The sequence below is a fragment of the Leopardus geoffroyi genome, chromosome A1, assembly GCF_018350155.1.
Source record: "Leopardus geoffroyi isolate Oge1 chromosome A1, O.geoffroyi_Oge1_pat1.0, whole genome shotgun sequence".
Classification (NCBI taxonomy): Eukaryota; Metazoa; Chordata; class Mammalia; order Carnivora; family Felidae; genus Leopardus; species Leopardus geoffroyi.
Window position 1 is genome coordinate 100,169,664 of NC_059326.1, and position 22,641 is coordinate 100,192,304.

Below are 22,641 nucleotides of genomic sequence, written 5' to 3' on the forward strand. Positions count from 1 at the left end.
AACCATTACAAAAATAGGTTTTCAGTGGTCTGAATAAGTTGAGGATTGGATGTTAAGATACATACCGTATGATTTTCTGAGATGCTATGAAAGAACTCATTTGAGTTTATATTGGCTGCAATCCTGAGGTAATGTGCAGCTTGAATATCACAGATTTTTATTACTTATATTCTAAGGGTGGTTATATCAGTCAGGAGACAGAAACCATACCACTTATTTAACTAGAATTTCATAAAGAGATTGTTAACCAGGAATGAAGTTGTTATAGGTAGTAACCAGTAGGGTAAAAAGAGAATGCTACTAAATGAAGGAGGCAACAGCTACCATTCCTAGGGCTGAAGTATCAAAGGAAGAGGTTTGGGTTATCAGAACCTAGAAACTTTGAAGAAGTGCCTTATGGAGCTGAAAATTGGATCTTCAAGGAGGAGACACAGAGGGACGCCTGGGTGTCTCAGTCAGCTGGGCATCCAACTTCGGTTCAGGTCATCTCATGGTTCGTGAGTTCGAGCCCTGGCTTGGGCTCTGTGCTGACAGCTCAGAGTCTAGGGCCTGCTTTGGATTCTGTGTCTCCAGTTCTCTCTGCCCCTCCCCTGCTTGAGCTCTGTCTCTCTCAAAAATAAACCTTTTAAAAAAAACAATAACAACAACAACAAAAAACAATGGCCTTCTTGTTCCTTTGAAAGCTCATGGAAAAAATAAGTTTTTATTTTCCTGAAGCAAAATATGTGATTCAAATTTGTTCCCAAAAAAATAATTCTAGGAAAGGGGGATTGTGAACCAATTTCTTCAGAACCATTGGTTCATGTTTACAGTTTCAATTTTTTTATTTCTGATTTTCAGGAAAAAGTATATATTTAATAAGTCAGTTTTGGCCCCAAACATGTGCTCTCTCTCAAAAAAAAAAATTATCTCATCAAAAAAGAAGATCCTGAAGTTAAAATATTGCTGTTAGAATTCATTTTGTGCTAGGCCAAAGACAGCTATTAAAATACAACTGTGTCAATAAATTTCATAATTAAAAAAAAGGGAAATACAAATCAAAACCACACTCAGATATCACCTCATGCCAGTCAGAGTGGCTAAAATGAACAAAACAGGAGACTATAGATGCTGGAGAGGTTGTGGAGAAACAAAAACCCTGTTGCACTGTTGGTGGGAATGCAAACTGGTGCAGCCACTCTGGAAACCAGTGTGGAGGTTTCTCAAAAAATTAAAAATAGACCTACCCTATGACCCAGTAGTAGCACTGCTAGGAATTTACCCAAGGGATACAGGAGTACTGATGCATAGGGTCACTTGTACCCCAATGTTTATAGCAACACTCTCAACAATAGCCAAATTATGGAAAGAGCCTAAATGTCCATCCAGTGATGAATGGATAAAGAGATTGTGGTTTATATACGCAATGGAATACTATGGGGCAATGAGAAAGAATGAAATATGGCCTTTTGTAGCAACATGGATGGAACTGGAGAGTGTTATGCTAAGTGAAATAAGTCATACAGAGAAGGACAGATTCCATATGTTTTCACTCCTATGTGGATCCTGAGAAATTTAACAGAATACCATGGGGGAGGGGAAGGAAAAAAAATGGTTAGGGAGGGAGCCAAAACATAAGAGACTCCTAAAAACTGAGAACAAACTGAGGGTTGATGGGGGGTGGGAGGGAGGGGAGGGTGGGTGATGGGTATTGAGGGCACCTGTTGGGATGAGCACTGGGTGTTGTATGGAAGCCAATTTGACAATAAATTTCATAATAAAAAAATAAAATTAAATAAAATAAAACTGTATCTCATTAGAACTAGGCTTTAATTATAGATTTCATGCAAGTAGAAAACTATTTAAAAGTGGCTACAATACAAGTAGACATTTATTTCTCTTATGTAAATAAAGACCAAGGGTGACACTCGAGAGTTTTATGGTGGCTCCACCTTTACCAGGAACTCAAGTCCATACATGTCTGTGCTCTGTCATGTCAAGGGTCACGTGAATGTAGTCTGGTCCAAGATGGCTGCTAGTGCTCCAGCCATCACCTCTGTGTTTTAAGCATCAGTATGAAGGAAGGGAAGAGGAGAAGGTTGTGTCTCTTCCTTTCAGAAAGTGTTCTTACAAGTCTTACACAATACTGCAAAGGGACCTGCAGACTTACCTGGGAAATCATGTGCTCAGCTAAGAATGGGGGCTCTCTTAATTTGAGGAAGTTGGGCAGAATAACTACTGGTGGGGAAATAGTCATCTTTGCCAGACTGTGGGAGGGATATTATCGCATCAGTTATAAGCCTTGGTGTGAATAAGTCTATCGGCTCCCTTTTGAAAGCTAGATTTCCAAAGGAAGGAAGACTGGCAAGCATTTTAGGGCACCAGGCAGGGGAGAATGGAGCCTGCTGAATGAGGTGGATGGAAGATATTAAAGACAAACCTCCTCTATTTTACAATTTTGCTCAGAGCCAGTATCAGCTCAACTCCATCTTTCTTATTTATTCGTTTGTACATTTAAAGAATTTGGATTCTATACTAACAGGGAAGGGGTTATGCATCACTTATATTTATTTTGTTTCAAAAGACTACACTTTTAAAAAAAAGGTTTAATTCTTGGGTTGTGCTCTTTCCCCTCTTTTATAGGGAAACACCTTCTTATGCCAAGATAGGTTTGGATTTCCATGGTTATTATATTCATCTTTGTCAGTGTGTCCCTCCCTTCTTGTGAACCCCAAAGGGCATGGAAAAATGGCATCGTATCGATAAAATGTGATGCCTTCCAAGGCATTCCTTGAATATCCTATGTGCAAATATGGTCAAAATGAATAATTCAGACCAACTGGAGTGAACATTTCTCCACGGCCGCTTGGGGTAAAGCTGGCTGGCTTTGCAAAGTAGTTCTCTTTATAAACTAGCAACATTGCTTTATGATGTGACTGCATGGCAAGCCAATTTCTTAAGTGATTCAAGAATATGCATTTAGTATTTTCCATTCATTTGGCCCTTAGAACTAACATATAGGGGAGAGCATCTGGCCATGCTACACCTTGTCAGAATCGCTGACGGAAACTTCCTAAGTTTCTCCATTTGACCCTGCCAGTCCCCAAAATTTCATTGGCTTCCAGTTACCTCCTCTTTCCTTTTTTGATACCTTTAATCACAATAAGACAGAAATTTCAGGAGGACATTGAGGGAGGAAAGAGATGGTAAAAAAAAAAAAAAAAAAAAGAACAGAAAAGAAAAGAAAAGAAAAGAAAAGAAAGATACAATTAGGAATTTGATGATGCTCTCATGTTTGCTCCAAAGTATCTCCAGTGCAAACATGTCCACTTGCAGGAAGATCCATCCCTAATCAAAATGGTGAAGTGGCTGCAAAGAGAACACCTCTGGCCTCTTGGGGCAGCCTTTGCTTTCCCCCTGCACTCACTGTCCCCCTACTACCCCTCCCCCATCCCCACGCCTGTGTGGTAATGTGGATTTCTCTCAGGGATGTTGGTGAGATTAGGAAAAAGATCCGTATTGCATATCATGCAGGGGGAAAATGTCATCGAGAAAGCCAGTTCCAGCAAAATAAAATGACCCCTGTTGGTTCAGGAAAAATACTGTCCCCAGTATCCCCAGTCTCTCTCTCCTGCTTTTTCCATCTCCAAGGCTTCACCTCCTCCCTTTTCTCTCTTCCTTCTCCTAAAGGGCAACATAAAGCCTGGTGAAAGCTTAGTTACCTTCCCATGAGACATATGAATTGTACATTAAAACAGGGAAGAAGCTCAGTGGGTGGAATGTTCAGCAGAGTGAATCATGGAAAGTGCCGACTCCTGGAGCCAAAGGGAGCTGGCGTTGGTCCCCAGTTCTGTCACTTCAACACTGACTGTCTTGGGCAAGTTACTTGCCTTTTCTGAGTCACAGGGTCTTCGGTTTACAAATCTGAAACAATACCTGCCTCATTTGAGAATTGATTGAAATTATGTGTATAAAAATTAGTGCACATCTGATGCCTAGTTGGTGTTCAGTATTAGTTCTTTTACCTGATCATAAAGAGACGGGAATTGTTGAGGCAAGTTATGGGGCCTTCCCAGTATTCTGATTGGCTGGGAGCTGTGTGGGAGGTGGGGGGAGGGAGAGAGAGAGGAAGAAAAGATAGAGATTGTGAGCAAGTTTAGGGGGAGTAAGGTTATTTAATTGCATTGATTTTTCCTGCCTCCTTAAGTCCTTTTGTTGTCTGCAACTTCCGGGTATGAGGGAAAATGGAAAATGAAAACCAGGGGTCCTTGTTGTCAAGGACCTGGATACTGGTCCAACAAGATACTGGAAACAACCGAAGCAATGGTTTGGGGTGATTTCCCCCATGAGCCGATAAAAACCTAATGAAATAATTGTACTAGATTCCTTGTGGGTTTTTCTTAATTTTTTAAAAATTTTTATTTATTTTTGAAAGAGAGAGAGAGAACATGAGTGGGGAAGGGACAGAGAGAGAAGGAGACACAGAATCCGAAGCAGACTCCAGGCTCTGAGCTGTCAGCACAGAGCCCAACTCGGGGCTCAAGTTCTTGAAATGAGAGATCATGACCTGAGAGATCATGACCTGAGTCAAAGTTGGATGCTCAACCAACTAAGCCACCCAGACACCCCTATTCCTTGTGTTTTTTTTAGATCCACTTTCTTTTTTGGATGGTGCCAATCAGGTGACACATTTTGTTTCTCTGAGGTTCATTTTCTGTGCTGGCTACTCTGGGGCCAACACATTCTTTTGTCACGTGTTAATATCACTGTCTGAGGATCTGTCCAAATGACAGATAGCTTCGTTTTCTGTGCCAGAACCAATCCAATAGTCTTAAGTGCAAAGATTCAGACCTTCCTTGGCACCAAAATACAGGAACTAGGCATAGGTCTCCCAGCTTTTTTTGTCCCGTAGCAAATGCAATGCCCAACCAGTGTTTTGACATGACCAGAAGGCTGTCCTAGTGCTGTGTGGACCCAGGCTTCTGCTATGTCTACAGGGTCCAGCCTCAGATCAGCTGCTGCTTTCTTCATGTTTGGGAGTGGGTAATATCCACAGAACCAGACCTGAGTCACCCTTCCAGAAATGCAGAAGTCCCTAAGACTTCCGACAGCAATCTTTCCTGGGGTTTAGACAGTAATCTTCCCCCTGGGTGAAACTGACTCATACTTTTCCCCAAGGTAAAAATTCTTTAGCCTTTTGCCCGTGATGTTTGGGAAAATCATGAGCCATGTTTTTATAAAAAATATTTGGAAGACAGATAGATAACATCTATTATAATATATCATATAATCATATACAGTTATTTGTAACAATAAATTAATGATTAATATTGATAATTAAAATAATTTAAATTAAATTTAAAATCATTTAAAATAATAAATTATACATATAATGTAATATATAGTATAATGTATAAATATAAAGTATATTTATATATAATAATAGATATTATCTGTATTATCTATCTTCCATATTATGGTTATTATATATTACATATAATAATATATGTAACTATATGTAACTATATATATGTAACTATATGTAACTATAATATGTAAATAGATATTTATCTAATTGTATATTATCTGTATTATCTAATCTTTATTATCCATATTATCCATCTGTATAGATATAGATACGATAGAGATAGGGATAATACAAGGAAATGAGTTCAATAGCTATAAAAAGAACATCAAACAAAATTTCAACCTGTCCATCGCAGGGGAGATCTACAGAGATTTTACCAGGAAGGGTAAAGGCCTGGGTGGCATTCTTGGCTTGACATACATGGCCACAATTTATCCATATTCCATTCCCACAATAAAGAAAAGTGGAAACCTGGTAGTTTATAAGAAGTTTGCCCACTCTGGGGGCTTTCCTGATAATCCTCATAATATTCACTGTTGAACTACTTTGGCAGGAGCTCTTGACCTTAGGCTCAGGAGCACTCATTAAGTCTGGCATATTACTATGTCTCGAATATAACATATATCATGACCAAAAATATTTGATAAATTATTTCAACAAAATTAGTTTCACTGGTAATAGTAAGAATTTTATTTTTGGCTTTTAAAATGATTATTCTGAGAAGAGGTTCATAGGCTTCAGAGAACTATCAAAAGGATCCATGGCACTAAAAAGCTGTGAATCCCTAAGGGAGTGGAAGAAAGTCTTTTTACATTACCCACAGCCTCATTAATCTCATTGTCACGGTTGCTGGTTCTATCTTCTGTGGTCTCACCACCATGCCCCTGTGGGTGTGTGCCCTGTGTGTCTGTGATACACTGTAACTGTTGATCTTTCTTTGGACAGAACACTTCTTTATACAGTAAAATTCATAATGGAAATTTTCTTCAAATTTATTTCAAAATGTATTGAACAAATCTTACCTGCCAGTTACTCTGCTAGCCAAAGAGGATACTAGGTCCAAAAAAAAAAAAAAAATTACTGTTCTTTGTCACCTTACAATCTGAGGGGGATGTGTGTTTGTGTATGTGTGTGTGTGTGTGTGTGTGTGTGTGTGTAATAACTTCTTGATTTATGTTTTCCCCCCAGATCTTGGAAGCATCTGAGGTTTAATGAGGACTTTCCAGCATTCCAGACTGCTGCCCTGCAATGAAGCTCTGAGTCACGGTCTTTGGGGCTAAGGTATTGGCAACAATGTGGAACCCCAGGACAGCCAACCTGACTAACCTTCGCTGTAACCAGGATCCCAAAAGGGGTCTGGCATGAAATCAGAGCATAGAGAAAGACTTGCTTGTTAATGGAAACAGGAAAGAAAAAAAGGGTTTCCAACAAATTGCAACAGACTTTCCACCATTCTAAAGAACCCACCTTCCTTATCGACCAAGCCGTTCTATCTAGTGACTCCCATTCCAGCCTTTTGCCAGAAACAGAGCATGTCAATCCTGCTGGAAAAATAAAGATAGGACCTCTGACAAGACCTGGAACAGTGATACTCTCAAAACGGTCCAGTAGGAGAATTATGTCAGAAAGTCCGCACAGCCCCCCTGTGATACCATCCCGCAGGCCTGGATTCCGGGTGTGCTATATCTGTGGCCGAGAATTTGGCTCCCAATCAATTGCCATTCATGAACCCCAGTGCTTGGAGAAGTGGCGTATTGAAAACAGCAAGTTGCCCAAACACCTGCGGAGGCCAGAACCCTCCAAACCACAGCCTCTCAGGGGCAGTGGGTCCTACAATCTTCAGGCCGTGAACGAAGCAGCGTTTCAAAGTTCCCAGGCTCAGCTGCTGCCCTGTGAATCCTGTGGCCGCACATTCTTGCCAGATCGTCGTCTTGTTCACCAGAGGAGCTGCAAGCCGAAGGATGAGGGGCCCAGAGCACCAAACCCCAACCGTTTTGATGATCTGACTGGTGCCAGGAAAGCTGCTGGTGGCATCCCAGCCCGACCAAAGACTCTCATCTGCTACATTTGTGGTAGGGAATTTGGCACTCTGTCCCTTCCTATTCATGAGCCCAAATGCCTAGAAAAGTGGCAAATAGAAAACGACCGGCTCCCCAGGGAGCTCCGCCGACCACTCCCACGGAAGCCTCAGCCCCTTCCAACTGGACAGTCCAACCAAGAGGAGCCAAGTCAAGCTCAGCTGATGCCCTGTGCAAATTGCGGCCGGACCTTTGCCCCAGACCGCCTTCTGGTACACCAGAGAAGCTGTAGGGTTCAACCAAGTGCACCAAAAATTCAGAATTTGACCTTAGGGAGGAAAGGTGGCCTGAAAGAGTCCACAAATTCCAAGCAGCAAAGGAACATGGCAGTGCCCACTGTGACTGATAAGGTAACTCATGCCACGTGAGATGCATTGAGTGGACCTGGGGGTATATTCTGCCTCCAGGGGAGGGAGAGAAAACGATTCCCAGGATGCCCCACTCCTAGGATGTTTTCTTTTTTTTTTTTTTTTTAATTTTTTTTAACATTTATTTATTTTTGAGACAGAGAGAGACAGAGCATGAACAGGGGAGGGGCAGAGAGAGAGGGAGACACAGAATCCGAAACAGGCTCCAGGCTCGGAGTGGTCAGCACAGAGCCCGACGCGGGGCTCGAACTCACGGACCGTGAGATCATGACCTGAGCCCAAGTCAGACGCTCGACCAACCGAGCCACCCAGGCGCCCCGGATATTTTCTTTCCGTGACTTACTTCTGCCTCCGTGCAGCCTGTCCGACCCCAGGGGCTGTATCTCTGATGGCCAAGTAGATGCGAGAACATCCCCACCTGGTAGGGTTATAGTCCTTTTCCGCTCTGCCTAAAGAAAGAGAGATGGATGTCTTTCTTCCCTGATTCCTCATCCCAAGAATCCTTGGGAGAGACTGTTATTTGAAAATGAGTCATTAATGCTGTGTCTACATTGCAGAGATATAATCCCCATTCCAACGGCCCATATTTATGACCGGTTTATTTTAGTCATCTACCTTAGGAATTCATTTTTGGCAATGCGGGGTTATGCTGAGTTTATCTTGCTAAAATAGAATCTGTGTCAAAAGCCCCAAATGACTTTAGCAACAATTAAACACTGGAGCACTTGCAGAAATAGACGTGCTCTTCAAATACAGCATGTTTTTCTTTGAACACTTACACGATTATAATATGTAGGAGATTAACTCCAGGGGAGTCTCCAAAGCAACGAGGTGTGGGTTTATGGTTCTGGGAAGGGTTTAGCTCCCATTGATGCTCTGTACCCTGTATTTGGGTTGGATACGACACTCTGCTCCCCACTTGGGCAACTGGGAATAAGCATGAGCCCATGGGCCCCCAACCTCTATGGTGAAGAATTGTTTACCTGAAGTGTCAGTGTCAGCTGGAATTGGGGAAGAATGTCTGTGGCCCCCACACAGCATGGTTCATGTGCTGCCCTTAAGCCCAGGAGTGGGTATACTGTTCTGTGTCATACCTTGCAGAATCTCAAATCATGAGAAATAGGAAGTGGTCAAAATTTTTTCTCCATGACTTGGTACTAAAACACCCCACCTCTGCAAGGATTCTTTTTTTTTTTTTTCTTTTTCAAGTAGCCTCCACACCCAGATTTGGGCTAGAACTCATGACCCTGAGATCAAAAGTCACATTCTTTACTGACCGAACCAGCCAGGTGCCCCTGCAGGGACTCTTTAAATGGACTGTTTGGGGAAACTGAGGTTACCCAAGCTATCGTAAAGGATTCAACCAGAAGGATTGGGAGGCGGGGGAGTGGAGAAGGCAGCCTTTATTTTTAATGCAACTTTTCTTGCTTACTTTTTTTTTATTGCATTATATTGGCAAACTTCTAGTACTTTTCCATAACTTTCGTGTTTAAAATGAAATTATTAGAAACTTACTGGTTTACAAGTTTCCAAGACAATGATTCTAAAGCCAAAGGGTCAGACTAAGAGATGCCGAGCAAGTTTTCCAGTGAACATTGAAGAAAGAAAGGCTAGTTTCTGTGCCGAAATCAAAACGCAAGCTCTTTAAGTGTGGCATGGGCTGCAGGCTGGTCTCATAAACATGATCTGTTTTTCCCATCTTCTAGCTCTTGCTTTTCTTCCAGAACGTGTGGGGTCTGGATTCAGAGAACATAAGAATCTGTGTTTCAGGGCCACAACTCAGAAAGTCCATGAGCTCTCTGATTTGCAGCCCTGTTTCCTGATTGTATGCATTTGCTTCCCGTGGTCTCAGTACAGATCTCAAGATAGGGAAGAGTGTGGTCAGGAATCCTGTGCTTGTTGTAACACATACTCTGTGCCAACAGGCTGAGCACAGCGTGTTCTCAGTCAGTCACGACTGCTAAACGAGGCTGGCCTGGGCCCACGGCTTCACAGGAAGACACCTCCTGACTCACCCAGTCATCTGGAGGGGAGATGTCAGAAGGAGAGGTCAGCGATGGCCCTTGGTGACTCGTGCATTTAGATCAAAGTAGGGGGAGTCCGTCAGAACAAGGGCATCTGGAGGATGTGGCTCTGTCACAGCGTAACCCACCCGGCTCCCGGACCTGAGAAGGCGCGTGTCAGTGAAAAACTGGCACCCATTGCTGTCAGATGTGTGCTGGCCCATTCGGGGACCACACAGGCGTTAGTGGAGGGCATGGGGAGGTCATCCAACATAGGGTCCCTTTAGCTGCCAGACTTAAAGCAAGCTTGCGTTAATTAAAATGGAGAAAATGGGTAGGCTTCAGAGAGGCGCAAGATCTCTTGGAGCATTGGACTTTACTTCTTCCCTAGAAGAGATATTTGCCATTCCACAGTGCTTTCAACAGGAAACCTCTCCCGGGTAGTGTGGTTTTCTCTTTGGGTTACGATTTGATCCTGTTCTATTGCTGTTTTTCTTTCTCTGTGTCATTTAAAATTTAGATAGTACAGCTTCCTTGTATCATTTAAAGTTGAGATGTTATGGGACATAATCCACTTCCCATAAAGATCACTGCTTTGTGCACTGTTCGATTTCAGGATTTCATCTGCCTGTGACAGCCGACTTTTGGCTACGACAAGGCACAGGCCCGTTCTTTTCACAATTCAGATGTGTGTTTCTCTTCTTCTCTTGTCAATCAAAGCCGTTTTCCTCTAGAATCCTTGAGCCGACTTCAGATCAGAATCCGCGATCTTGCCTGAGGCTCTCAGGGGGCTCAATCTCGTAGTGAATTCAGGTGAGGAAAAATCTTTTCAGAACCTTGATCGTAGTGCTGGGAAAACCATTCGTTCCAGTTGGGCAACAGTGACCGTTTCTCTGGCAGAGTGAATTACCCTGTGCTCGGAATGTTCCTTCAACATAGACTGGCTCAGTTCTCTTATGACACAGGGGTTCCTGTTACCCTTCAATCAAATCTAAACGCAAATAAAGGCCGCTGAGACGAGTTCCTCTCCAAGACTTCCATGGGCAGTTTGCTTTAGCTCCGCCTCGCCCACGAAACCACAGTATGGGCTGGAATTGTCCATTGTCTCTTCCAGAAGACAGGCCTGAATTTACCCTTTCTGATCTCACAGGCAAGCTGGGAAGGAGACTAAGCAGGATGTAAGAGAAATAAAACCCTGATGGGGAGTTTTATTTCAAAGGTGGAACTGACCTGGGGTTGCTGCATCCACAGTTTACGTGGTACCATGAGCAGGATCACACTTTCTTTCTTTCCTCCAAAAACAGGGGAAAGCCTGCATGAGCAGTATCTACTTTAGCAGGACTTTCAAAGTGGTGAGAAGCCTGGATGAAATTTGGATGCATAAGATGGAAACAGATAGATTATCGGTTTGAATGTTAGTATCGGCATATAATCTATTGAATTTTAGTCTATTTAGTAAGTCTATTGTCTCTCCTAGCAAGCACTTTCCTAAGTGATGCCGAGGGGTACAGTAATAGAGCTCATTATTGATCCTTACTTTCATATGAATGAATAAATTTTAATGCTTGCATTTAATATTTGGAAAAAATGTTGCCCTTTTCTAGAAGCTGATACTATTTCGTTCTTCAACTGCAGGCCTTTTCTGGCTAATGGGAACACAGATCGGCAGTTTATTAAATGTAACTACAAACCAAAATGAAGCCGTTGTCTCATTACCTTTTATTAGGTAGATAATGCTTGGAGTTATTTTCTTAGAATTTTGCTCATAGGATGTGAAAATCCTATACCATATTACAAAGTAGGCATGTTTTTCTTTAGGAAATCATCTATTTCTATAAATCATGCTCTCTGTAGTGTTAAGCTACCTTTGGCATCAGAGATGCTTAGATTTGAGCTAAAAATCCCATCAGACCCATCTCTAGCATCTGGTGCTGCCATCTGGTGTTTTCTTTTAAAGTACAGTGTCTATGCTGTGAAAAATGCTATTCTTTTTGTGTTACCTCCACATACACTTGAGAAAGTGCCCTTAGAATACAAACCCCAGTTATTGAGAGCTACAATTATATATGTGATTTAAATATAAGTGCTGTTCCATGGCTGACTATTCCATTCTCTAAAGGCAAGACTCTCAGTGGGAATGTCATAATCAGAAAGACTCAGAAGGGCAGGACGCATGTTCTCAAAGGAGTGTGCACATTTGTATCTATTGGGTTTGGAGTTTATAAGAAGGCATGGAAGAAAGGAAACCAACTTTTTATTGAGTACCTTGATGATCAGTACTATATGTTCATGATCGGAGCTTAATATTCCACAATATTACCATAAGACAGATACTATTTTCTGACTTTCTATCTGGGGAGACAGAAGTTAAACAACCTGACCAAAGTTACACAGTGGGTTTGGTAGTGGGTGTCAGAGCCAGATCTAATTATGAAGACCCTATCTTTTCAAGTCTAAGAGGCGTGGAATGTGTGGGATACAACTTGGGTGTGGCTACCCTGCCAGGCTAGGAATGCTGAGTAAGACAAAGTGGACAGAAGTGTGTTCATTCAGCAAATATATATTGTTAGGCATTGGACTAAGTATTAAATATCTAGTCATAAAAAAGACACAGTTCTTGATCTCATGGAGTTTTTATTCTTACAGAGGAAGTAATAGGAAATAAATATAAATAAATATACAGCTGCAAATTGTGATATACCAGTGAATAATGACAGGAGGTGGACATTCAGAATCTCGGTTAGAGAAAACCTCAGGGAGGAAGCGACATTTCAGCTGAGACATGACCTGTAAGAAAGAATTGGCCAGGAGGAGAGATGTGAGGAGAAGGGAGTCATAAGAGGAGGAGACATTCTGGCCGAAGGTAGTGTGGTCAGATCTCAATGAGGGGGGTGACAGGCACACAAGATGAGGCTGTAGAAACACCATAGTCCCTGCAGCTATCCAGGAGACATGGGTCATTAGTTGTGTGGCTCTTGCAGGGATCCAGCTGAGAGCAGATGAAAACTTGGCCAAGGCATTTGGTAGCAAAGACAGAGATAAGGTATATGCACAGAATTTGGTGGTAGTTGGGATGTGGAGGTCTGAAGAGGGGTCAAGCACGGCTCCCAAACTTCTAGCTTGGGCAAGTGCTCTGGTGCCATTTTCTAAGATGGGAAGACTTGAGACAGGGTAGGCTCTTGGAAGTTAAGACCAATGGTTCCTTTCTGGACACGGCAAATTCAAAGTGCTTGTGACATATCTAAGTGGGTAAGTCAGGCTGAATATAGAAGTCAGGATCTCAAAAGCGAAGGTTGGACTGGGATATATATTTGTGCATTTTTAATATATATTTAAGGTCATAGGAATGAACAGGGAGTTGGGAAAGGAAATGCCAGGCCGAGCTCTGAGGCATTAAATCATTGAGGCACTAAAGGAAAAGGAACTGGAGAATGAGAGGCTGGAGACACTACAGAAAATGTCACGAACAAGCGTGTGGAAAGCAGGGCGGGATGCTGAAAGGTGGAGCAGGATGAGGGCCAAAAAATAACTATTCGATTTGGCAGTGTGGACTGAGTCTTATAACCTTGGAAAGAACATATCCGGAGTAGTGGTGAGGATTCCAGAGTGTGTGGATGATGAAGATCATGTCTGGTGTTTCTACTGTGACCATCTCCACAATAGACATCACTGTCCCAAAGCATTTCGCTGCAAACATTTTCACCGCATAACTAATTGGCTGTACGGCAATTTGGCTGTAAAAGATAAAATAACTGGTTGACAGTTTGGTTTCATTTCTCCATTGACAAAGTTCCAAATTTTATATTATATAAATCTTAGCTAGTCCCCAAAAAGCTCTATACACTGACGAATAGATGTTGTCTTAAAATAGGGAACAACAACACCATATGTAGGCTTGAAAGAAAATAGGCTGATAAAACTTACTTGAAGGGGGAAAAAAGAGAGTGTGAAGGCGGTTTGCATACTATACTATACTATACCACACGAGAAAATGATAGCAGTGACATTGGTAACAAAGCCCACTAACAAATGAATTACAGCATTAGCATTTCTTACACATTTCCCATAGAACTTTGGAACGTCTATCAACAGACATGTGACAATATGCCAAGAATGAACAGAGTAGAAGGCTTTCACAATGCAGTGCAAAGCTCACTTTCAAATATGCATTCTAGTATTTGGAAAACTGATACGTCTCTTTTTTCTAAGTTTATTTAGTTTATTTATTTTGAGAGAGAGAGCACGAGTGAGGGAGGAGCAGAGGGAGAGGAAGAGAGAGACAGAATCCCAAGATGTAGTGCTCGAACTCACCAACTGTGAGATCATGATCTAAGCTGACATCAAGAGTCAGATGTTTAACAGACTGAGGCAACCAGGGGCCCCAAACTGTTACCTCTCTTAATGAAGGAAGAAATTAATAATTTAATTATGTTTTTATGTTTCCTCATGCCCTTTTTACTGTCCATCTTGTATTTTTTGTTATTTTATCTTTTAAGGTGAGATTGCCTAGTGGCCAGTTAGCCACATAGCAAACATGCTTGCAAAACCACCTAGAACCAGTAACAGCAGGATGTGTGTTGAGAAGTTTGGCTCTGAAGACCAGGAGAGAAATAATGCGTGGAGTAGAAATAGAGATGTTGGGCTAAGAGAGGTTTCCTTAAAGATGAAAGAGTCCAGACCATATTTGAATGTTTAGGATTATGATCCCATGGAGCAAGGGAGGCTGAAGAAACAGGAGAGGGGACAGGGACGAGTAGGAAGCCTGGAGGAGAAACCCACAGCAGTGGGTGGGATCCCAGCGCCCACTGGGAGGGCAGGGTTTCAGGAGGACGCACGTGTGAATGTCCAAAGGAGGTTGAATGTGGATAAAGCAAGTGTGTAGACTGCTGGTGGAAAACTGAGGTAACTACAGTCTGTTCACTTATATCTCATACTTTTTTTTTTTTTACGAAGTACCAGCCAAGCTAATCAAGTCTATTAGATAGGAAAGCGAGGCATAGGGAGAAAAAGGTTAATTTGAAGAGTCTGCTTAGTCCTTTGTCTCTTCATGCCTTGAGCTAGACTGAGTTTCTAAAATCAAGACTAAGGCTCCTGGAGGGGCACCTGGGTGGCTCATTCAGTAGAGCATCTGTCTTTGGCTCAGGTCATGATCTCAAAGTTTGTGAGTTCGAGCCCCACGTTGGGCTCTGTGCTGACAGCTCAGAGCCCACTGCTTTGTATTCTGTGTCTCCCCCTCTCCCTGCCCCTCCCCTGTTCATGCTCTGTCTCTCTCTCTCTCTCAAAAGTAAATCAACTTAAAAAAATTTTTTTTAAAAAGACTAAGGCTCCTGGCACCATTTGCCTCTATGATTCCGAAACACAAGAATGACTTGGAAGTCTTGGCAGGCAGTAGATAAAACATTCACTGGGATCCTTCTGGGGATTAGTACCCTTATGAGCCTTTCCAGCGGCCCTAGTTCACCCCCTCAGCTGTACTGATGTCACGAAATCCAGTGTTGACCTCACAAACTGCCCCTTGATGATGTTCACAGCTGGACTACTGATGTCCAACCCCCCATGTGCCATTTCTTCATCTTTTCTTGGTGCCAACCATGCCTGCATATCAGAGAACCACTCTAGGATCCCATGGCTCTCAGGTGTACAAAGCACAACTGTAAGGTAACCAGACAAGTCTTCTTCTGCCCTCTTGGTTCTAGAAACCAGGCCTCATGAATCTTTGTGTGTGTATACTGCATGGGTGGACTATGTGTGTATCGAGTGGGGGGTGAGGAGAAAGTGACAAATTTTTAAGCCACAGCATCACCGGTAAAATTGATGTATCACTTCCTAATACAAAAATGTGAAGAGCCATGCTCATCTGTACAAATTACAGGCTAACATAACTATTTTTTAAGATAAGCTTCAAATTACAATTATATATGTGATGGGAGAGACCATGACAGAGCTACCTCTCCTGCAGCCCAAAGACCAAAACAAAATTAGATAGTCACTGCGTTTGGTGTCCCAGTATGTGGCTTTCTGCTCCTCTAGAAACAAAAATATTAACTGTAAAGTCTGTGAGAGGAGAGTATCACACATGAGAAATTCTAATGTTATGTAGGCCTAAAAATGAACAAAGCTACAACATGCCACAGTCCAAAAGAATTAATCCAACTTAAATAATTTTGTACATCTTCATATGCTTACTTCTACCTTTTGCTCCCATCTCTCTGCTTCCAGCTCCAAACAGACACCCATAGTTTCTAGTCGTAAATACTTCGTAAGTCTCTGCGTAATGACAGGATGGATGTACGTAGTGCTTAGAAATCCAAATTCTAAGCTCAACAACTAGGATCTTTCCCAAGATTCTTAGAACTTCACTCAGGCAGTCCAATACAACCTGGAAGAAATCATTATTGAAACAGAGGCGATTGTCCTGTGAACAGAATCTTACTGCTAAGCGTCATACGGTTGAGACTTCTGAATAGGTGGAGTTTCAAGAGGGTCTGACTTAGGACTCTCTCTCTCTCTTTTTTTTAATGTTTATTTATTTTTTGAGCGTGTGAGTAGGGGAGGGACAGAGAGAGAGGGAGATGCAGAATCCGAAGCAGGCTTCAGGCTCTGAGATGTCAGCACAGAGCCCGAGGTGGGACTAGAATTCATGCACTATGAGATCATGACCTGAGCCAAAGTCAGACGCTTAACTGACTGAGCCACCCAGGTGCACCATAGGACTCTATCTCTTGCTTTCCCTTTATATTTTGTAATTCACCTCCTGCTTATGTTCATTTCTCTTTCAAATTTTTACCTCTATGAGGTTGTCTTACGTGAAGAAATGTCCTACGAATTGAGGAAGGGCCTAATACACCCAGGAATTCAATAAGTTTCCCATATTTCAATACATCAATATTCTAATGTTCTTCTTTGGCCCTCCCTCAGAGCTGGGGGCCCTTTAGCATGTAAGCTGAAGACCAATCAGGCATTGGAAAAAACCCCACTTCTGAATACCAGGTCAAATAGTACCTATGCTCGGCTTCTTTTTCTCTCTAACTGTAAATGCTGGAAAAACTGAGTGGCTTTCTTAGTTTGTGGGTTTTTCCTGTCTTGCCCCCATTGCTCCCTTCAAGCTTCATTTTCCCTATGACCTGAAAGCCATCTGACCACAAGGGTCAGGCCTCGTGCCAAAACGAGAAGCACAAGCACCAAACACCAGGGACATCCTCCATCCATTTTCTTCAAGGAAACTCATTCTTTTTTTAATGTTTATTATTTATTTTGAGAGAGAGAGAGAGAGTGGGGGATGGACAGAGAGAGAGGGGGAGAGAGAGGATCCCAAGCAGGCTCTGTGCTGTCAGGGCAGAGCCTGACGTAGGACTCAATCTCCCGAACCATGAGATCATGACCTGAGCTGAAATCAAGAGTTGGACACTTAACCTACTGAGATACCCAGGCGCCCCTTCCAGGAAAATCATTCTTAACAAGAATTTGGCAAGATACTTGATCATACACCTCACCTTCTAACCTTCTAAAGAATCAGGGAGAAAAGCAGTTTTATCTCAAATGTGGGAATTAAAAAAAACAAAAAACAAAACCTTCTACCAAGAAACTGTATTCCTTTCAGGAGCAGAGATTCCTGAAATGTGGAATTTGTTCTTTGACTTACATTTGTAACTAAAATTCCAAGCATATATTCAAAATACCAGTAGTTTTTTTGTACTTTTTAATGTTTTTTGAGAGAGAGAGAGAGGGAGCAAGTGGGGGAGGGGCAGAGAGAGAGGGAAACACAGAATAAGAAGCAGGCTCCAGACTCTGAGCTGTCAGCACAAAGCCCAATGTGGGGCTCGAACTCATGAACGTTGAGATCATAACCTGAGCTGAAATGGGACACTTAATTGACTGAGCCACCAGGCACCCCAACAGTGGGTTGTTATTTAAAAATCAGATACACGAAGATATTTGAATATTAACAGCATTTCCAAATGATTGGCCAAGGCTTTCTTATCGTTCCGAGGAGCAAAACAAAACTCCAAATCATGAGTAACAGACTCTAATAGTTGGCCAATACACAGGCTGGATTGGAAAATTCCTTAACGTGGCATCCAGTAATTTCCAAAAACAATTCAATTTCAAACAACGATCCTTCCAGATGTGACATTTGGGTAGACTTGTTTGAAAACACCAGAAGTAAATGTGAAATACCAGTGGTTTCTAGACAATCAAACTATGATTGTTGAGGTTTGAGATTGAGCTACGCAGTTACTCCTATGTATGAAAATGCTATTTATACTTCGTCTGCATGTGTATGACGTGCCTGGGGGGAATGGAAACTTAATTATACACATCCAGACTAGTCAAGCTTGTTGAAATTATGCTTTAAATGACCACAGGCAAAATTCTGACTTTGGGAAACGAGTCTCTGGTGACCTGGTCTCATATTCTGATCTTGTTTTCCTTTTTAGCACTTTGTGCACCCTCCCGCCTAGTTGCTAGTAAACTGCCCCCCCCCCCGGCCTCTTGATATTGTTGGAAGAGGGTTGGGAGATTCTGATAAGATCCTTCCCAGGAAAATCTCCTCCAAGGGACTATTTGCATTTTGAAAGAGGATTTGCTGGGAAGGCGCTGTTCATCCCAAGGGAATGAACATTTGAGGTAGTCAAGAGAACAGACCTAGGAATTTTGCTGGTTTCTCTCAAATCTTACCCAATGACTGACTCTGTGGACATTCTCCATGTCCATTGACCATTGGTGTCCTCTGACCATTGGTGTCCTCACCTCCACCGTGTTTCTAGAAGCAGCTGGAATCACATCTGGAATCAGATAATAGGTGGGCAAGAAAATCACAAATCTTTGAGCACATTACTAAACTTCCTCAGCCTTAGTCCCTCCCCTGTGAGGGGTTAAAATGAAAGATCTTTTGCCAAGGACCTGCGATGGTGTCTAACAAATCATTCCCAGTCAGTTCCTTGCTGCCCCTACATAGTGGCCGTGGCGGAAGACCTACTGTCTCAGTGAAAACAAGCTTTACTACTTGCCTAAATGCTCTGTGCCTCAGTTTCCTGGTTTGCAAAATAAGGGCACTGAGTCTTGCCCAGAGGATTATAATGAGAATTCTTGCCCGTTAAAGCATGTTAAGTGCTTAGTACAAATCTTGGCACTTAAAAGTGCTGGGCAATTATTAGCTGCTACTTGGTCAGATATTTCTGATACTGGAATATTCACAGAGGTTCTCTTTTGTTTAATGTTTGTTCGTTTGTTTTTTTGCTGTTTGTTTATTTTTGAGAGAGAGACAAACAGACAGAGCATGAGTAGGGGAGGGTCAGAGAGAGAGAGAGGGAGACACAGAATCTGAAGTAGACTCCAGGCTCTGAGCTGTCAGCAGAGAGCCCAATGTGGGGCTTGGAGTCCTTAACTGTGAGATCATGACCTGAGTCAAATTCAGACCCTCAACCAACTGAGCCACCCAGGTGCCCCTGGGTTAGTCACAAGGATTTCTAAAAGAGATTTTCTTCTTTTCTCCTCAAGTACAGAGGAGAAAAGCTTTCCCTCTTATTTTCCCATCCAAACTTTCTGCCTTCTGTGATATGCCTTGTGCACTTACCACAGACATTTCAATTATTTGGCCCTAATGGAAGGAATCAGGAGTGTGGAAAATTTAAAACGGCAGCAAAGCCCCAACTTCTTTATGTTGAATTTTGTCATGCAGAGAGAGGAACACTGTCAATGGAATGATAGCCATCCAAAGAGCTGCACAGTCCCTCAGACCCTTGTTTTGGCAGCCAGCCATCAGGAGCGGGCCCCCAGCACAGTTACTGTGCCCACGGTTACCATGCAGCCTTGGACACCAGACTCACCTCTTAAAATAGGAGCTTCTTAAGACCTAACGGCATACTTCAAGACTCCCGTCACCAAGTTCCATTGTACTTGACTCAGTGCTTATATTCAAAGAAAGCAGGGAATTTTGAGTATGACCATCTATCTGTTCATCGTCACTGTACCCCCTTTTTCTAAAACACCTCTATGATACCTGGCGAGTTTTTATTTTTCTTTTAACGTTTACTTATTTTTGAGCGAGAGCAAGTGGGGAAAGGGCTGATGCGCGGCTCGTACTCACAAACTGTGAGATCATGGCCTGAGGTGAAACCAGGAGTCAGATTCTCGACCGACTGGGCCACCCGGGTGCCCCCTGACAAGTTTTTAATTCCAGTCTGAGATTCACTCCTTTGACTCAAAGCACTGACTCTGCAGGACATCCCAGCTAAAAGGCAAACGTTGTCTAGATTGTTCACAAACCCTCTTCAGCCCCTGGCACATTAATGTCAATTAGCCACCAGTGCAGCTGATTTCTTAGAAATGAGATATAAGGCAAATACCTCTTACTGGGGAGAGTGTGCGGGAAATAGCTCCTCAGAGCCATAAGCTCTGGTGCTTTCAGGGATGGTCAGGCTGCCTTTAGGGCAATGGGGAGCGGTAGAGTCTGTGGCATTATGTACACAAAGTCCCACCTAAAGATGTCACATTTAAAACTTTTGAGAACATTGTGCTGGTCAGGTAGAACATGCCTGTCTATTGGGTGGTGTGGTCATTGGTCCAACAGTTTACAGTCTGAGATCCCGAGTATGAGGCAGCAGGGAGGTAGTTCTGGGGGGCAGTCTGGGTGAGATGCTATAATGGGGACAGCCTGAGTCGTGAAAGACCCATGAAGGGCCGCACATAGTTGTGTGACAGTTGTGTGCATGGACCCCTGGCACCCACACTCCATGCCTGAGCACAGGGTAACTCACCCCAACCACCAACATCTATTTGGGTCACCTGTGGGAATCCCCAGAACAATGAGGCCATTCGTGTGGGTCAAACATCCAGGAACCAATCCATCCAAGAATTTTACAGGGCCACAAAAAGCACAGGATCCTAGAGAGATTCCACAATCTGGAGTGTAGTTTTCAGAACTTACAGTTTGAGTTTAAATATATCAGTGGGTGGAGAGGTTAAGAAGTGCTTCCTCCACTCAGTGGGTACCTTCGTCACCCTGTCCCTGCGTCTTGACTAACCCCACACGGTGTGGGCTCTGTGCGTGCCACATAGGGATCTGTCCACCTGACCTACTTTACCAGAGAAAGAGCTTTGGAAAAAGTGAAAAAAAACATTTCCCAAATAAAGGTGGGGAGTTAAGTATGATCATCCCAACTCATCCCAAGTTCTGTACCTAGCATGGTGCCTGGCACATGGCCTGTAACCGGAAGATTCTTCCTGAGCAACAACATCTGGGCTACACTGAATCACCTCCTGACAGACAGCCCATTCCTCCAGATGCATTTCCACTTAGGGTAGGTCTCAACCTTCCAGAAGCCCAAGCTGTGCTTTTAGTAGGTGTGGCTACGTTCTTCCCGCTCACAACGCAACTTCAGTATCAATATATTTTTTTAAATTTTTTGATGTTTATATTTGAGAGAGAGAGAGAGAGAGAGAGAGAGAAAGCAGGGGAGGGGCAGAGAGAGAGGGAGACACAGAATCCGAAGCAGGCTCCAGGCCCTGAGCTGTCAGCACAGAGCCCAGTGTGGGGCTCAAACTCAAAAGCCGTGAGATCATGACTTGAGCCGAAGTCGGACACTTAACCAACTGCGCCACCCTGGTGCCAGTATCAACATTTAGAACCTTATTGCTTTACTGGGTTTGTGAAGTTGGAAACAATCTGATTCAATGCAGATATTTACGGACTGGCCATACTGTGCTCATTACCAGTCACACTCTGAGACATACAGTATGCATCAACATATTGTTGATCTATATGTGGGACCTGAGAAAGGCCCAAGGCCAAGTCCTGAGATGGGAAGGATTATCATGTGTATCCCTCTCATGGCCATCACTTTTTAATTTTGCATCTTTACAAAAATCATTAGAGATTAATGATCACAACTAGATGGGTTGAAAGCATCTTAAGCTCGGGCACCTTTTTCTGTTCTTTTCTTTTCTTTTTAATATGAAATTTATTGTCAAATTGGTTTCCATACAACACCCAGTGCTCATCCCAGGGCGGAGGGCACCTTTTTCTACTGTACTCATCAAAGTCATGGTTTAGACCAACAGGGATGGTTTCTTTTTTCAAGATGTTCTCACCCCTGGCTTCCTTGATTCCTTTCTGACTCGACTCGGGTTAATGGAAGTCCCCAAATGAGCCCAAGATATATGGCTGTTTTGATGTAGGGATGTTATGATGCACCCTTAAAAAAAAAAGGACAATTACACTTTCTGCATTTTTGGTTTCATTTCCAAGTAGTGTGTGAAGCATGTCACTTGGAGGAAAAAGGCAGGCATTTCATTTACATACATATTTGGTAATAAAAAGACATCTTTTACATTTTGATATTGTTGCTTTGACACAGCCCCAATGAAATGATCTTCTCAAAAGGAATAGGCCAACTGCTTCCATGACAGCAGATAAACCCAGCAAACTGCTGCTTCCCAGTGCGCAAATGTGGGAGGCTGCTTCTGCTCGTTGGTAGCAGATCACTAATTGTACTTGTGACCCTTCTAGAACCAAAGGTCTCAGCACACTCTCTCTCTCTTTCCTCTTGGGAGAATGAGCTTAAAGAAGATAACGGTAGGTTGGAGGGGAGGCAAGGACAAAGCCAAGGAAAATGTGAAGGAATGAGATAGTGTGAGGCAAAGGGAACCTTTCGATATCCCTGACATCAACTGAGGCAAGTGACTGACCTGACCTGTGTCTTTTGTGCACAGGTTCACACACACACACACACACACACACACACACACACACTCACTCACATGCTAAAGGACTTTGAAGTTCCTCTCGCCGAAAGATGAGAAACTGGTGTCAGTAATGTTTCAAACAGACCAGATGCCATGCA

General features: G+C 42.9%; 1 protein-coding gene and 1 long non-coding RNA gene across 2 annotated transcripts in view; one reads left to right on the plus strand and one right to left on the minus strand.

The window, feature by feature from the left end:
* LOC123602343 (zinc finger protein 474-like) overlaps positions 1–22,641 on the plus strand; it is a 139,012-nt gene that overhangs the window by 45,820 nt on the left and 70,551 nt on the right. The window contains exon 5 of the mRNA XM_045486863.1: positions 6,536–7,775. Coding sequence (XP_045342819.1) covers positions 6,744–7,775 — 1,032 coding nt within the window. The 5' untranslated portion in view covers positions 6,536–6,743. The remainder of the gene's footprint in view (positions 1–6,535; positions 7,776–22,641) is intronic.
* LOC123602347 lies at positions 13,085–16,325 on the minus strand. Its single transcript, XR_006714453.1, has 2 exons — positions 15,983–16,325; positions 13,085–13,530 (listed from the first exon to the last, which is right to left on the minus strand). It is a non-coding gene; the product is annotated as an uncharacterized LOC123602347 (long non-coding RNA).